General features: G+C 49.5%; 1 protein-coding gene across 1 annotated transcript; it reads left to right on the forward strand.

The window, feature by feature from the left end:
• The first annotated feature begins 962 nt into the window (after positions 1-962).
• On the forward strand, positions 963-4,821 carry LOC136493847 (mechanosensitive ion channel protein 6-like). The gene is made up of 5 exons (XM_066489980.1): positions 963-3,238; positions 3,380-3,503; positions 3,615-3,908; positions 3,999-4,201; positions 4,337-4,821. The coding sequence occupies exons 1-5, from the start codon at positions 1,338-1,340 to the stop codon at positions 4,620-4,622; spliced, it is 2,808 nt and encodes a 935-aa protein (XP_066346077.1). The 5' UTR covers positions 963-1,337; the 3' UTR covers positions 4,623-4,821.
• Positions 4,822-16,026: the final 11,205 nt, after the last annotated feature.

The raw sequence follows: 16,026 nt of genomic DNA on the forward strand, positions 1-16,026 counted from the left end.
CACAGAAGCGTCTCATTGCATCCGCGTTAGAAATAAGAATTGATAGGAAGATCAAGATTCCATAGCTCGAAGGCCACAACGGCGAGGCGGCCGTGTGGTGTTCACGGAGTGCGATGCAGAGCCAAACTCGACAACTGGGGCTCCAATCTCTACAAGCTCAGTGGTCCTAATATATGTGAAGCATCTCATTGGGCTAATATATGTGAAGCATCTCATTGGGCTAATATATGTGAAGCATCTCATTGGGGGCCAACGCCCACGATGAGGCTATATCAAGGACACTGCTCGTTAGCGGTAGATTAATTGCGGTGCTGGCGTTCCGACCACGCCTCCCCCTATCCTGCATCATGCATTATGCTGAAAACAACAACGTACTGGCACACTTCAAAAAGTAAGGAGGAAGGATGACGTGCCCTGCATGGGCAAGCTAGAGGTGATAGTGGCGGTGCTTGAGGAGAGGTCGATGAGGTGGAGGAGATGAACCACAACTGCAATGGGTGTTCACACACTAAACAAAATTCGATCTTTTGACATAAACAATTATTTCTTTTACACCTAAATCTTTAGTTGAATAAAAGTTAGTATAAGTTTTTTATTAACCCGTTGCAAGGCACGGACAATTTTTCTAGTCAAAGAAAGCAACCGAACATAGGAGGCATGACACGTTGCTAAAGCTTTAAAGGCAACGGGTATCAGGAGGATTGCCGGAGCAAAGGCGACTAGGCGAGAGCAAGATGCAAACCGACAGTTGAATCAAACACACGTGAGAGACCAAGACGAGCATAAAAGGAGGCCAAAAATAGCCACTGCTAGATGCTAGCCCACCCGAGCTGAGCGCCGGGATCGCATAGCCCCAACTAAACTCCGCCCGCCGGTGGTTGCGGAGGGCACCGCGTTCGAATGCTCGCCGCCAGCCACGGTTCCAGTGCATGCCCGCCGTTCCCCGGTATATAGTACTCCCCCGAGGCTCCCCAGCGCTCCCGTAAACGCGTGTCGCGCCCGTCGCCAAGCAAACACCGCCTGGCACCACGACGCGCACGCCGTGCTCCCCGGCGAGCCAAGGGCCACTGCATTTTGTTCGCCCCCGATCGCGAGGCCGGGGCAGCGCGCTCGCCGCAGGTGCATGCGTGCGTGTGCGCCTTCGCGTCCTGGCCCGCAGCTAGCTCCAAAGCAGCAGGCGCGCCCCCGCCCCCCCGCACCAGCGCGGCGCGCATGCATGAGCGTCCGCGCATGCCTGCCTGCCGCCCCGCGTCCCGAGCCGAGTTCCCCAGCTAATATCCAGCGAGCCGGCCTGTTCCCGAGCGGCTGATTCGTTTGCGTTGCCCACTGCCGGGGCCATGGATCAGCACCGGAAGAGCAGCCTCAGGTCGTACGCGTCCAACGCCTCGTCCCGGTCGGGGTCCTTCGACTTCGATCACGACCAGGACAAGGAACGCGCCGGCCTGACCGGCGACGGCGACCGCCGGGAGGTCGTCGTCAAGATCGACGCCGAGCCGCACTCGCCGGTCTCCCTCCACGCGCCCGGCGGCGTGTCCAGGCACAGCTCCGCGGTCAGCACGCCGCGGGCCGGCGGCTCGGTGAGCATTCTCGCGCCGTCTGCGTCCGGGTCGAGCGCGTCGACCTCCAGCGCCGGGGGCGACGCGTCCCGCTCAGGCGACTCGTTCAGTTTCAAGAACCGCCCGCCGCAGTCTCCGGCCAGCGGGGAGTCCAGCGAGGATCCGCCGAGCCGCCTCATTGGCAGCTTCCTCCGGAAGCAGGCGGCGGCTGGCGGCGAGCTGTCCATCGACCCCGACTTCGATGTGGACGAGATGAGAAGGCCACCACGCGCGTCGACATCTGCCAACGCCTCCAGGGAGCTGCGCGTCTCGTTCCAGGACCCCCGGAAACGGTTCTCCCCGTCCACGTCGACGGCGTCCTCCTCCTCCTACGACGCCGGCGACAACCGGAACCAGAGCACCATCGACTTGGACACTGCCGAGGTGCTACGCTGCACGTCGACGTCCACCGGTTCCTCCCTGCTGGCGCGCAGCAAGACGCGATCGAGGCTAATGGACCCCCCGCCGCCGTCGACGTCGAGCGCCCCCGCCGGCGAGGGGGATCCCCGAAAGTCATTTGTCTCAAAGGGGCTGCCGCCCAAGTCCGGTCAGCTCCGGTCGGGTCTTATCGGCAAGTCGGGGCTCATTGGCAAGTCGGGGCCCATCGGCAAGTCAGGTGGCTTCGACGATGAGGACGACGACCCGTTCGTGGACGAGGGCATGACCTCGGACTTCAAGCGCGACACCATGGACTGCCTCCTCATCATGGAGTGGGTCAGCCTGGTGGTCATCGTGGGCGCGCTCATCTGCAGCGTCACCATACCCAGCCTGTCCAGAAAGAAGCTCTCGGGGCTCCACCTCTGGAAGTGGGAGCTCCTCGTGCTCGTGCTCATCTGCGGCCGCCTCGTCTCAGGCTGGGTGATCCGCATCGCCGTCTTCTTCGTCGAGCGCAACTTCCTCCTGCGGAAGAAGGTGCTCTACTTCGTCTACGGCGTGCGCCGCGCCGTGCGGAACGTGCTCTGGCTCGGGATCGCGCTCGTGTCCTGGCACCTCCTGTTCGACAAGGACGCCAAGCGGGAGACGCACACGCTGGTGCTGACCTACGTCACCAAGGTGCTGTGCTGCCTGCTCGTGGCCACCGTGATCCGCCTCATCAAGACGCTGCTGCTCAAGGTGCTCGCCTCGTCCTTCCACGTCTCCACCTACTTCGACAGGATCCAGGAAGCGCTCTTCAACCAGTACGTCATCGAGACCCTCTCCGGCCCGCCGCTAGTGGACGAGAGCCGGATGATGGCTGAGGTGCAGAGGCTCCAGAGCGCGGGAGCATCCATCCCCAGTGAGCTCGAAGCGACAGCGATGCCGGGCAAGTCTGGGCCACCCAAGAGTGGGCGCCTCACGACGGTCGCGTCCAAACGAGGAGGAGCAGGAGGGATCAGCAAGCAGCTGCATAGGCAGAAGACCGAGCTCCATCTGGATGACGGCATCTCGATTGACCAGCTTCACAGGCTCAGCCAGAAGAACATCTCTGCGTGGAGCATGAAGAGGCTGATGAAGATCGTCCGGTACGGGGCGCTGACAACGATGGACGAGCAGCTCAAGCATGCAACGGGCGAGGACGAGCTGGCGACAGAGATACACAGCGAGTACGAGGCCAAGGTTGCTGCCAAGAGAATCTTCCAGAACGTCGCCAAGCCTGGATCCAAGTGAGAATTCGACCACTTACTAGCACATCTCTTTGAAATTTAAATCTTTGGCGGACATTTGTATATCCAAGTAATTAACATACTGTTTGGAGCATCATGGCAGCCTTTGTGATTCAGTTCTGAATTCTGAACCTATTGCAGGCACATATACCTGTCAGACTTGATGCGTTTCATGAGGCAGGAAGAAGCTTTAAAGGCGATGGATCTTTTCGAAGGAGCGCAGGAGCACAACAGGGTCAGCAAGAGGTCACTCAAGAACTGGGTGGTAACGATCTTAGACTCAAGAACTCCTCTTATCGATGCATCTCTCAGGGGGGAAAATAAAATTCGTGGTGCTTACTGAAGATTTCGAATCGCTGTCGTCTGAATGCTGTAGGTAAACGCGTTCAGAGAGCGCAAAGCTCTTGCCCTGACGCTCAACGACACGAAGACGGCAGTGAACAAGCTGCACCAGATGGCCAACGTTGTGGTCGCGGTGATCGTGCTTGCGCTCTGGCTTCTCATCCTGGGGATCGCGACGTCCAAGTTCTTCGTCTTGCTCAGCTCGCAACTTCTCGTGGCGGTGTTCATGTTTGGGAACACTCTCAGGACCATCTTCGAGGCGATCGTGTTCCTCTTCGTGATGCATCCTTTCGATGTCGGCGACCGATGCGAAGTTGATGGAATGCAGGTTACTACTAATTCTCGTTAACGCACTATCTTATCTGCAATATAAGAAGGAATTGCTTGGCACCAGCTGATGAGGAATTTGCATCGTCAGGTGGTGGTGGAGGAGATGAACATCATGACAACGATCTTCCTCCGATATGACAATCTCAAGGTGTATTATCCAAACAGTCAGCTAGCCCAGTTACCGATCATGAATTACTACAGGAGTCCTGACATGGGAGATGCGGTGGACTTCACAGTTCATGTCGCAACACCAGTGGAGAAATTGACCCTAATGAAGGAGAGACTAATGCAGTAAGTACTACTAATGCCTTTTAATTAACCTTATATATATGAATTTCTCGAAATTAGAAAACGTTCGTTCTGCTATTACGGCTGCTGTAATGTACTAGTAATAATCATGCCATTATTTATTTAAAAAAAATTCAGTTACCTTGACAACAAGAAGGAGCATTGGTACCCTGGCTCCATGGTGGTCCTGCGCGACGTGGACGACACGAACAAGCTTAAGGCCTCCATCTGGTGCCGCCACACGATCAACTTCCACGACATGGGGCTGAGGTTCGAGCGGAGAGAGCTGCTGCTCCAGGAGATGATCAAGATCTTGAGAGACCTCGAGATCGAGTACCGGATGCTGCCGCTCGACGTCAACGTCCGGAACGCGCCTACCATCCAGTCCTCGAGGATGCCGTCGACATGGACGTTTAATTACTGAGATGAGATTTTTTGCTGGATACACATCAGATTTTGTTATGAGATTGTTTTGCTAGAGGTAGTAGTTCCTGAGTGAGTTGAGCTGTGACAGCGTGCTGAGACGAGAGGCAACAGGTCTTGCTGTCGCTGCAGCCATCACTTGTGCTTTCCCTGTAGTTATTGTGTTGGTTCCTACTCCATAGTTTAATTTGGTGCTTATGATAAGTGAACTTCTTCTGCTACAGAGAATAATGTTGATTATCTAGCTTATTTAAAATACTGAATTTCTGAAGTTATTACATCAAAATATGCCATGCCTGTTCTCGAAACAAAGGTATTGGTTTCTGTCAGTCGAATATGGCAACTGTTCTGCAGAAACAGACCTGACGGAGTGACGGGAACGCAATGTTGAACACAACTGAAAACACAACAATCATCAGATATGGCGCCTTTTATGTCACCTATTGTTGCTCTCCCTTGGCCGGCCGTGTCCGGAGCAGCAGCTGCCGGGAGCGCACGCGCACCTGCAGCCTCACGAGCACCTTCATGCACCGGATGGCGACGTTGGCCTGTTTCCGCACGTACGCCTGCAGCTTCACCAGGCTCCTCAGGGCGCGGAACGCCTGCCTCGCCTGATCAAACCAAACGGATCGATCGACTTCAGAGCCTCAAGTTTTAAGCAAGCAGAACAGCATGTTTAGCGTGCGCTGCGTACCAGGTGGCCGCGGAAGTAGGCCTGGAGCCCTGGATGGTGGCGGCCGCAGCGCGCTCCCAGAGAACTCCTGGTTGGCAGCTCCGGGTGCCTGGATGGGGGCGGCATCTGTATCTTTTGCAGGCCTCGGTTCGACAGCCCTGGTCGTCATTCCGCAGGGGGAAGACCGCGCGAAGACACGGTTCATCCCTCGCAGGCGCAGCCACCGGCGACGGCGAGGCGGTGGCGTCTCGTGCAGCTCCACGTTTGCGCCGCGACTAAACCGCGCGGCGCCGGATGGCCTGGTGCGGTGGAAGAAGCTCTGCTTATTAGCGCCGTCCGTACCACCGTGGAGGCTGTCATGGCGGTGCCGAGGTTACCCTTTGCGATGGCGCGTGCCGAAGCGCCAAAGAAGGCGTCGGAGGAGCGTTTCCATGTGGCTATCGATATGGTGGCGGTGCCTGTAATACAAGACACTTAACCCATCGTACTTGAGTTCATATAAATTTGGTAGTCCATCGAGTATTATGAAGGATCTCGAATCAATCAATATATAAGCTAAGATCGTATATAATTCAACGTACAAGCCACATGTTACACAAGTTCACAAATAATTTGTCATACATCAAAGTTCCGACACAGTTATTACAACATCAGTTTAGCAATAGCGGAAGCAACATAGTTCTGAACGACATCAACAATAGTTTAGACACATAGCCAGTTTCACAGTCATCTTCAACAAAAGCACAAGGATGAGATGATATATAGAATGACCATGCCCATGGTCCTATTCCTCATCCACTGCAGGAACAAAATAGTTCTTACAGTAGCCGTGGTACATCACGTTATCTGCAACAATAGGAAAATAAACCTTGAGTACGAGAAGGTACTTAGCTAAGTTAGACTTACCCGTTATAAACCAAAAATAAGAGACACCAATGATCATGCAAGGCTTATAAGTGGAGGTGGTTGACATCCTTTGCCTACAATCCCATATTTATCTAGTATCTTTTAACTTTTGAATGATATGTTTATTATTCTTGTTCTATTCTAGATTAGTATCTATCCAATGTCAAACATGTTGTATACCATTAAATCATCACAATAGTAATCATATCAAGTTGAGCATTTTCATAATCCACATAACCAACACTTTCATTAATTACTACGATGAGGGAGCTCATGTTAGGTTCTCACTATCCGGAAGAGACGACGATTCGAATCGATTCCTATCCAGCTGGGGAATTATTCCTAACACACACCCATACTCCCCCGTCAAGGTCGCATCGGGTCACCTTTGGTATAACTCAGATCCAAATCACGGGTAAGACCAGCGCCGCACCCTCAAAGATACTACCAATCTACCAACAAGCTCGGGACTCGAACCCGCCCTTGGACTTACGCCATTGGCTCTCCGCACATCCTTACTGTCTCTAGGGTGCGCACTTTAATTGCTCGTGTCCCCGGCCTGAGTTGAGCTACTCGGCTTCGCGGTCGAAATGACTTATCCGGCTAACTATGTGAGAGGCATGCGTTCAACATGACAAGAGGGCCTACAATGACCGGTCCTTAAACGACACAGACAGAATCACTATAAGTCACCACACCTAACATATAAGATTCCATCCGTCTCCAATGGTTCAACATCATCAGATTATATTCCACGATAGCACAATATAGCCAACCGTGATTAAGTCACCACCTATAGCTCGCAGGTGATAGAAAATCACCGACTTCATCGGTCTAAGCATGGCTAAGTATAATAGTCGATCCTGGACCTACATGGGGTTCAAGATAGATATTTCTAGATAAGGAAAGTACATACAACAAGTGGTTCCTTTCAACTCTTATAACATAATGCATCAAACATAAATGACTTAAGTAATATCTTGTAAAGCATGGGAGACTTAGAATACTCCGGGGCTTGTCTTTTACAAACGTGGTCAGCTAGTGGTCAGGGCACTCTAGGAGATGATCAACTTCAGGCTCACCTTCACCTGGAGCTTCTTGGTTCTGAGCTTCCTGGTTCTCTTCTTGTGGATTAATTTCGAGTTCCACCAACGTGATTTCTTCCGCTGCACCTATTGCATGCATATGAATAAAGTAAGTATCATGAATGCATAAAAAGAATTGTGAATGATATGACATTAGAACATGCATGATTCTATGCTGATGATTATATCAAGTTACTTAGATGATAACCAAGTGATATTCTTATTTACTGAGTAGGTGCATATCTCTTCTCTAGAAATTTCAAGAATCCGTACTAAGTCCATTTCTGGATCATAACACAGCAGCTACAAGTTTAGATCAAAACTAGAGTTTTACTCAACCAAATATTGTGATCTAGGACTTTCTAGAAAGCTTACAAAATTTCCTATAACTTTCATTTAATCACCAAAAGCTTATTCAACCTCTATCCTAGTTAAAATAGGTAAACTTTCTAGCTCTATCCAGAAATTCCAGAGTGTAAGCATTTCGGGAGACCAACTTTTAACAGCCATAACTCATAAACCATTTGGCCTATTGCCCTAAAATTTTGACACAAGCAAGATAAATAAGTTCTCTACACCTTTGTTATTAACTATTTTTACAACAAATCTCATCTTGCCAATGCAATTCACCAAGTGACAGAATCTGTCCAAAACAACCTCTATGATGGAATTATAGAGCAATAATATTTTCACTGCAAATAAGCATTCAACATTGGACATCACCAATTGCACCAACAGTTTATAGACCTCAAATACACTCTAGAAAACATAATGGTCAAGCCCGATTTATTTATTTAAATGTCTTTATTAATTTAATTAGATAATTAGGTGAAATAACAAACATATATCAAATATGCACAGTAATTTCTCACAAAATTACAGTAGCTTCTAAGTGCTCCCAATAGGTTACTATATAAATTTTATATCATTTGAACATGTATAACATCCTCTATAAAAATGACAAGCTAGCAAGGTTTATTTTAATAAAAATAGTTACCCCTATAGAAAATTGTCAAGCAACAGATTTTATATTTTTCTTAGCTTCATCCTAGTACCATAACACTGTACAAAAATTTGCATTGCAATATGTTACATGTTTTTATCCTTATGAATTTCCTCATAAAACATTATTTATTAAAAGATAAATAGAAATATCCTACTCCAATCAAGTTTACTGTCAGTTTAATATTTTTCCTAGCTAGATCATGTCAATACAAACTCAACAAAATTGGAATCACAATTTTTGCATATAACAAACTCAAGTTATGTATTTTTCAAGATAGAAACCATTTAAAAAGTATTTATCTAGCTACATTTTATTCACCTTGAAAAATACCAGAAATAGTGCATTTAATATTTTTATAAAATACTACACTTCATGAAGAATCCAATAAAATTTGGTTCACCAAAATTGGACACTCTAGATATGAATTTTTGAAACATGCACTCAAATCTGAAAACATAAATCAGAAATTCAAACCATCACAGACTGACAGTTGGGGCCCGCACGTCAGACACACAAAAACAGAGCACGGCGGTTGATCGGCGAGAGTTCGCCGTCGGTGAGGTTTCCAACGGTAGCATCTACACCACTGCACTCTACATGTCGAGCCGCGTCGGTAAGTGTGCTCGGTTTGCCCAGAAGCTCACCAGAAGTAGCTCGTCGGCGGTAATGGCGGACAACAGTGGTCGCGCGGTGGTACACTGGTGTCCTTCGGCCACCATATGCTCTGGTGAGGTGCTCTACAACTTCACAGTAACCTATCGGAGCTAACCTAGGTGGCTAGAGTTTTGGTGATGTGACAGCGAGCTTGGTCCGTGTGCGTGGCCACGCGGCGGCGCACGGTGCATGACCGTGCTCTCACCGTCTTAGCGAGATGGCGGTGGGAGAGAGGTCTCCATCATGCCGTTAACTAGACCTAGGGTTACCCTACCAAAGATGCGAGAGGATAGAGGGATACGGTCGACTAGCTCGACGGCGACGAGCTCCTGTGCCACGACGACAATGGCGGCCGTGCATAGAGCGGTGACCCGTTCCGGCACCGACACACGGCGACGTCATCCCCAGATTTAGCCTAAGCTACAAGACTCTAATAGGGTGCTGGAACAAAGGAGATGGGTGTGCGGGACAATGGAATGTCCAGGCCACAGTGTGCCACAAGTGCGGCAGTGCTTCGGTGATGGCGTGGTGGCGGCGAAGCGAAATGCAACCTTACCAAGGCATGATGTGAGGTAGTAGTGGTTCGGGGAGGTAGAGGTGGAGGTGGTGAAGCTGCTGGCGAGCAAGATTGGATGGTGGTGCAGCAACGGCGGCAAGCGGGCATGGCAGAGCGACGGTGATGGCGCGGCAGCGCTGTGCTCCACTTTGCTCAGGCGTGGGCGAGAGACGAGCACGGTGCGAGAGTGAAATGGAGCGAGCAGCAGAGGCACGCGACTTATCTTTCTGTGTTGGCCTAACCAGCCAGGCCAGCACCGGTGTACGACCGCCACGCGATGCGCCTAGCCTACCCTTAGTCGGCCACTGACAGCGGCGTCAAAACGGCATCAGGTCCGGATGAACATGACTAACAGAGCTAATTCACGCGATTGTCACTCCTAAACCATTCGTCTTTTGCAAAAACTTCTTTAACATGAAGCATAGAGCTACACGAGATCTACAACTTTGATTAAATTAGTTCAGTCTAGATCAGTCTAGTTTATAAACTATAGTGCGTCAAACATAGGTTCATTGAAACGGTAAACCACCTCAAGACTTGGAAAATTTCCATGTCAAAAACAATAATTCTATTGCTACTTGTGGACTGCTTTTGAGTATGCTATGCACCGAATTAGGTCTTGATCCAAAAATAAAAGTTGTTACTCTAGTTAAGTACTACAACTTTGCTTAAGGGTGCACTTCCATGCAAAGTCTCTAGCGTATAGTTCAACTTAGATCAAACATGCAACTTGAAAATGATAACTTAAACTATAACCATGACTTAGAGGTCAAATTGGTCCAAGTCATGAATACAAAAGTTATTCCATATGACATTCTAAGCATGTTAAAAGTACTCCTAGGGTCCCACACACATTTTATACATTGGTTAGTTACATGTAAACCCTAGCATATGTAAAGTATTTAGTGACAAACAGATGAGATATAAGCAATTATAGAGATAATATTTGAGATGCTCATGCTCATGAATGATTAATGATGCTTGTGCTCATGCAATCCTAATGCCAAATGCATACTTAACACCTAGGGTGTTACAGTGCCAGTGCCTCAAGGCAGAGATACGAGTCGACGTGGGGCTTTTCAATTTCAAATAGTACGCCACGGATTTGGCTGCAAGGGAACGTGGCAGGATGAAACATAGCGATGAGTTGTGCTATATCTTAAATTGATTGATGATGTACCATTTTTTATACACATTTACTCGTCTGTAGGTATCTAAAATTTTGTGTTTCCACCAGTCGACGTTCTCGGGCGTTGTCGATCGAATATTGATGATCCGGATTGTCCATCTTCTTCCTGGGTTTAGCCTTACTATTCATCTTCTTCCGTGGTTCAGGGTTCAGGGATTCCAATGGCGGTGGCTAGGGTTCTGGCTGCCCACACCCCACTCTTCTTCCTTAACTCTGGTGGGCTTAGAAGGGGGTTGGGGGAGGCAGTCCGGTTAGATAGTGGAGATGGTGGGAGGGAGGCTTAGGATCCTAGTGGCGTCGGAGATGGCCGGACTAGGTCGGGGTGGGGGCATCCATGGCCGGAGCTTGCCACAGAAGGAGGGAGAGGAGAAGAAAGCGGCCGCCACTGGCCCGCTAGGGTTTCGCCGGAGCTCCACGTCCGTGGGAGGACATTGCGATGAGAACGAGCGGAGCGTGACAGGAGTTAAAGGTGATTAACATTTTATCAAAGCATCACTAACTTGTGAGAGTGATGTACCCTTTTTATAAGAAAAACCCCGACATACAAGCCAGGAGTTTCAATTACTCTCCCCTTCCTAGAAATCAACTTCAAAGTTATATAATTTAAAAGTATTTTAAATTTAATTATTTTATAAAAACTAGCAAATATGTTTATATGTTGTGACAGAAGGGGAAGAATTATCAAACGTTCAAAAATGATAACAAAAATGGTACGTATTATATATTTATATTTAATCCTTTCAATAAAATTCAGAAGTTATGATTTATTGTATAATGACCACGCCATCTATAATATGTATAATCTGGGGTTTATTTGCTTTAGTTGTGAGAAGTAAAAAAAGCTGTTGTGAGCTATATTGTGGAAATGACGTAAGCTATTTGGCTATCTCCTGTCTCTAGCTCAATTAAAATAGTTGTGAAATAGCTCTCCATTTTCACCCATTTTGAAAGGCAGAAAGCCAAAAGTAAGGTCCAAGGTGCTTTCAAAACCGTACTACATGAAATTGACTTTTCTAAAAAAGCAGGTTTAGGTTTCACATGTTTGGTTGGTTGTTTATTTTTTTGGCAGCATAAGCACTTTTCATAAGCTCAACCAAACACAACCTTAATATTGGCAATACTAGGACAATGTACTATTAAGCTTTCAAATTAAAATGCAACCTTAAAACATTTTTTTCTTCCATAGCAAACCACAAAAATATTTATTCATAAATATAGCATAACTTTAATTTTTACAATTTAATATTGAGTTTTGTAATCTCATTTGAGGACTCATAAAAATATGTGTCGGGTTCATAAACCCGGGGTCCCTCATGGACCGGCTTCCCAACAAAGGCTCGGCCCAGCAGGCAACGTTGCAAATGACGCACAACTCATGGGCTGACCCAAATACCTAAACAACAGGTCAGAAGGGTGATCCAATCACTAACCGGAAGGCCTGGCCGAGGAGGAACAATGCCCGTTTTTGACTCCAGCCCACCTCTCCAACCGGAGCGCTCATTTCGGTCTCTAGCCCGCCTCCGGACGACCTCTCCGACCGGAAGGCCTGGCCGAAGCACTAGTTTCGACTTCGACCTACGTCTCCAACTGGGGATGCACCAAACCCCTGCTCACTGCTCTTCTCCAACTGACGCATTCAGAGCCAACTGGGACCAACCGACCGGGAACGCCCGCTCGGTAAGGACCAGGAAACAGACGAAGAAAGTAGGGTAGGGCGCACAAGTCAAACCAGAATACCAGGGACCGTACCATGTACACCTACAGAAAATAGTACTCTATGACCTCCCTGGTGCGACAGAACCCAAGCAGTGTTGTAGGGGCCGACATTTTCCCCTACAGTATTGTGGGCGCCATTAACTCCCATACGGTAAGGCTCCCCCCACATGCCTCTAGGCATCGATAGTGTTGTGGACGCCGGCATTGACCATACCGGGTGAACATGGTAAAACCCCTTGCATGCCTCCAAGTATCAATAATGTGGGAGATGTCGATGTCTGCCATACCCGAAGAAGACAACACAACCTCCCATGTGCATCTGACATTCAACAGTATTGTGGGCGCCTACCATCATCTTGTACCCGCCGACGTGGGCAGCAAGACTTAGCAGCATACATACTTTCTCCCTCTCACTTGTAAGGTCATCCCATTCATCTATAAAAGGGGATGAGCTCTCTTCCAATAGGTTGATTAGATCGATCAAGTTCACTTGTACACAACAGCAGAACCACCAGGTTCAAACCACGAGCAAATGCTCGAACACTTAGCACATAGCAAGGCTCCCATCGCTCTTGGTCCTTCTAACCAGAGTCCGACCAAACCTCTTGTACCCCCCATCTTTCTCCCTCTCGTTTGTAACCCCACTGCAAACTTCGAGCACCTAGGCTCAGGAATAACGTCACCGACCAAATCAAACTGGACGTAGGGCACATTGCTTGAACCAGTATAAACCCTATTTCATTGAGTGCTAGGCCACCTCCGATCATAATATACAGCAAAACTATAAATATTTATGTATTGGTCACTTTATGCACTGATAGTTGGCGCCGTCCGTGGGGAAGATGATGTACGTTCAACACTTTTGGTCATCGAATGGCCCACTTTTCTACCACCTTTGCCATGGCGGGCTCAAGCGATATGACTCGCTTCGGCTCACTGGAGTTTTCCGCACTCCCACCTATTGGGATGTGGGTTCCACCCATCTTCAAGCTATCCTAGGCCTTCCTCTTTGGAAGCCTAGACTTTGTCGCCGACCGGCTCGGCGTACTACACCTCCGCGAGGAGGCACTCGTTCCAGCACCTGTTGGAGGGGCATCCTCCATCGGCTTCGGGATGCACGATGACTTCAACGATGAGGCACCTGCGCTTCATTCTGAGGAAACTCTCTGCTCAAACCCCGTTGTGAGTAATGTACATGCTATTATTTACTTGCTATTCTCTATCTTCTACCGATTATTCAGAGGGACCCTATTGTCCGTGCCACGACCTCCATGTGACCGGTTCCCCTACGACCTCACGTCCCCCATGGATGCATACGCCCGAGGGCTCCAAAGGGTGCCGGTGCTGCCCCCTCTCACGTTCAAATTCGTGGGGATGGCGAGCTATGCTCCCACCTGTTTCCTCGACCTCATGGATGACGATGTCGAGAGTGACGGCTCTAGCATTGGCTATGTGGCACCTAGCCACCGTCCATCTCGGGAGTGCACTATGGCGGATGCTCTAGGATAGCCACTGGTGGTAACGGAGTCCTTACAGACTCACACCCCTCTAGACCCTCGTGCAGAGACCCTCACGCTCACATGGGAGCATGACGAGGAGCTACGACAACAGCGGCTGAACTAGCCGCTAACTACGCCAGCATGCTCGGCGCACCACACTATGCCCTGTGCACATAAACCAATGAGCGGCACCTGGGGTCATGCCCGTCGGGTCTAGCGCAACACCATAGACAGGGGGAACAATCCCCCATAGTTTGCTCGAGTCAATCAGAACATCGCCGCTGTGGCAATGCTTCAGCGTGGCCTTCCCAAGTCGAATGACCCCTAGGAATAGTTGATCCACCAGAAGCTCTGGGCACTAGTGAAGACCATCGCCATTCAATAGGCAGAGAGCTCTGCATCGCACACCGACTCGTGGCCTCTCTCCCCACCAGGGGAGTGGGGACACACCAGATGAATCGCTCCACTCGCTCACCGCTATAGCCACTGAGCGCGGCACAGGAGGCCACATCTGTGCCTCGTCTTGACATGGCAACCGCTCTACACCGACCGCCTATACACAAGCAGCTCGAGATAAACCATGACGCTCACATTAGCAACTAGAGTCCTAGCCCAGATGGCCTGGGACCACGAACCTTTGTTCGACGCATCTAGAGAGCACCGCTCTCACAGTGCTCCAATGGAGGCCGAGGCAAAGGCTAGGCCAAGCACCAGGATCAGGACAAGGGCCCCTCCATATAGAGGGGAAAAAGAACAGAAAAGATCACCACCGACCGGCCAACTTCGTGTTGGTCGCCATGGCTGATCACATGGGCAAGCAACCCTAGCAGGACCTTCTAGGCCACTTCCGCAAGCTCATGGAGAGCCTATGCACCAACCATGCCTACCCCATCAAACACCTCTACAAGGACTGCGAGCTCCTCAAGCGCCTTCTACGACAGGCCAGCGGGCCAAAGGAAGAAAAAGGTGAAGAAGCAACGGCCAAGAAAGGGAGCGTAGCGGGCAAGGATCCGGATGACTAAAGGTCGAGGTGATCCAACCAGACGCCTACCGACTGAAGGACAACAACGACAACGTTCTCACCAGCACTTGGAATAGCTATGTTGTTTCTTCCCATAAAATTCAGTCTTATCATTGTTTACTTAATGTTTGCTTCTATAAAAGCGCCTCGACCTGAACACTTTCGGCCCGAGTCACTCAGGGGATCCACGAGGGTGCACTACTACCTCTCTTTTCATTTACTGTCATATGGTAAAAATCCTTCGTACCCGAACAGAAGGGTAGTTCGTTCCTTTAAATTGCCTTACATAGCTTTGCTTTAAAATATTCCGACCGATCGCACCCCGTCTCTACCTACGGTTACAAGCAGCTGAGCCTCGCGGGCCACGCCTAGGCTCCTAAGGTTGCAACCTATGGGATGAACGGGCAAGTACAAAAAAGAAAGAATAAAAAATAAAATTATGCTAAGGTAAAACTAAGGAATGAAAGGGACAAGCTTCCCCAAACGGAGTGACTTCATCACAAAAAACAAAACCGATTGTAGTCATTGAGTACACAAGAACGTTTACATGAGGGCTCTCCCATGAACTTAAACTTTTTACATCTGCTAAACTACTTATATTTTCTAAGCTATTGGGGCTGCTCGGCGGCATCTGCTGTTAGTGCGACCGGCGAAGGCACGGGCTGCTCACTCCCTGGCTGGACGACATTCGGCTCAGTTGAAGGTGGGGCAATGTCCTCTTCTGACCTAGGCTCTACGCCATCCGTAGGCTGAGCGACGTCCCCCTGATGCACGCTTTCGACCATGTCCTCACGGCGGGCATCCATCACCCACTGCGTAGAGACTTGCTCTGCCACCAACCTTGTGTGCGGCAGCAAGCTCTCAGCGAGCGATTGGATGTCCTCTGTGCTCAAGTCGTCGGCATACCCGCTGCAGATAGTGGCAAAGTCCAGGTTCAGGTGGTAGGTCGCCACCAAAGTCAACACCCCTGACACTCCATAGAATTGTCCGTATGTGATGAGGGCCTAGACTTGATCTGGAACCTCCTCCAGCTGGATGGTGGGCGCGCTAGTACATGGTGCCGACCCGAAGACCTCCAAGATGACAAGCAGGGCAACATT

Source organism: Miscanthus floridulus, chromosome 11 (genome assembly GCF_019320115.1).
Source record: "Miscanthus floridulus cultivar M001 chromosome 11, ASM1932011v1, whole genome shotgun sequence".
Classification (NCBI taxonomy): Eukaryota; Viridiplantae; Streptophyta; class Magnoliopsida; order Poales; family Poaceae; genus Miscanthus; species Miscanthus floridulus.

Coding starts and splice junctions, on each gene's coding strand:
- LOC136493847 (XM_066489980.1), top strand. CDS start 1,338: ATGGATCAGCACCGGAAGAGCAGCCTCAGGTCGTACGCGTCCAACGCC. Junction 3,239..3,379: donor GTCGCCAAGCCTGGATCCAA/GTGAGAATTCGA, acceptor AACCTATTGCAG/GCACATATACCTGTCAGACT. Junction 3,909..3,998: donor GCGAAGTTGATGGAATGCAG/GTTACTACTAAT, acceptor TTGCATCGTCAG/GTGGTGGTGGAGGAGATGAA.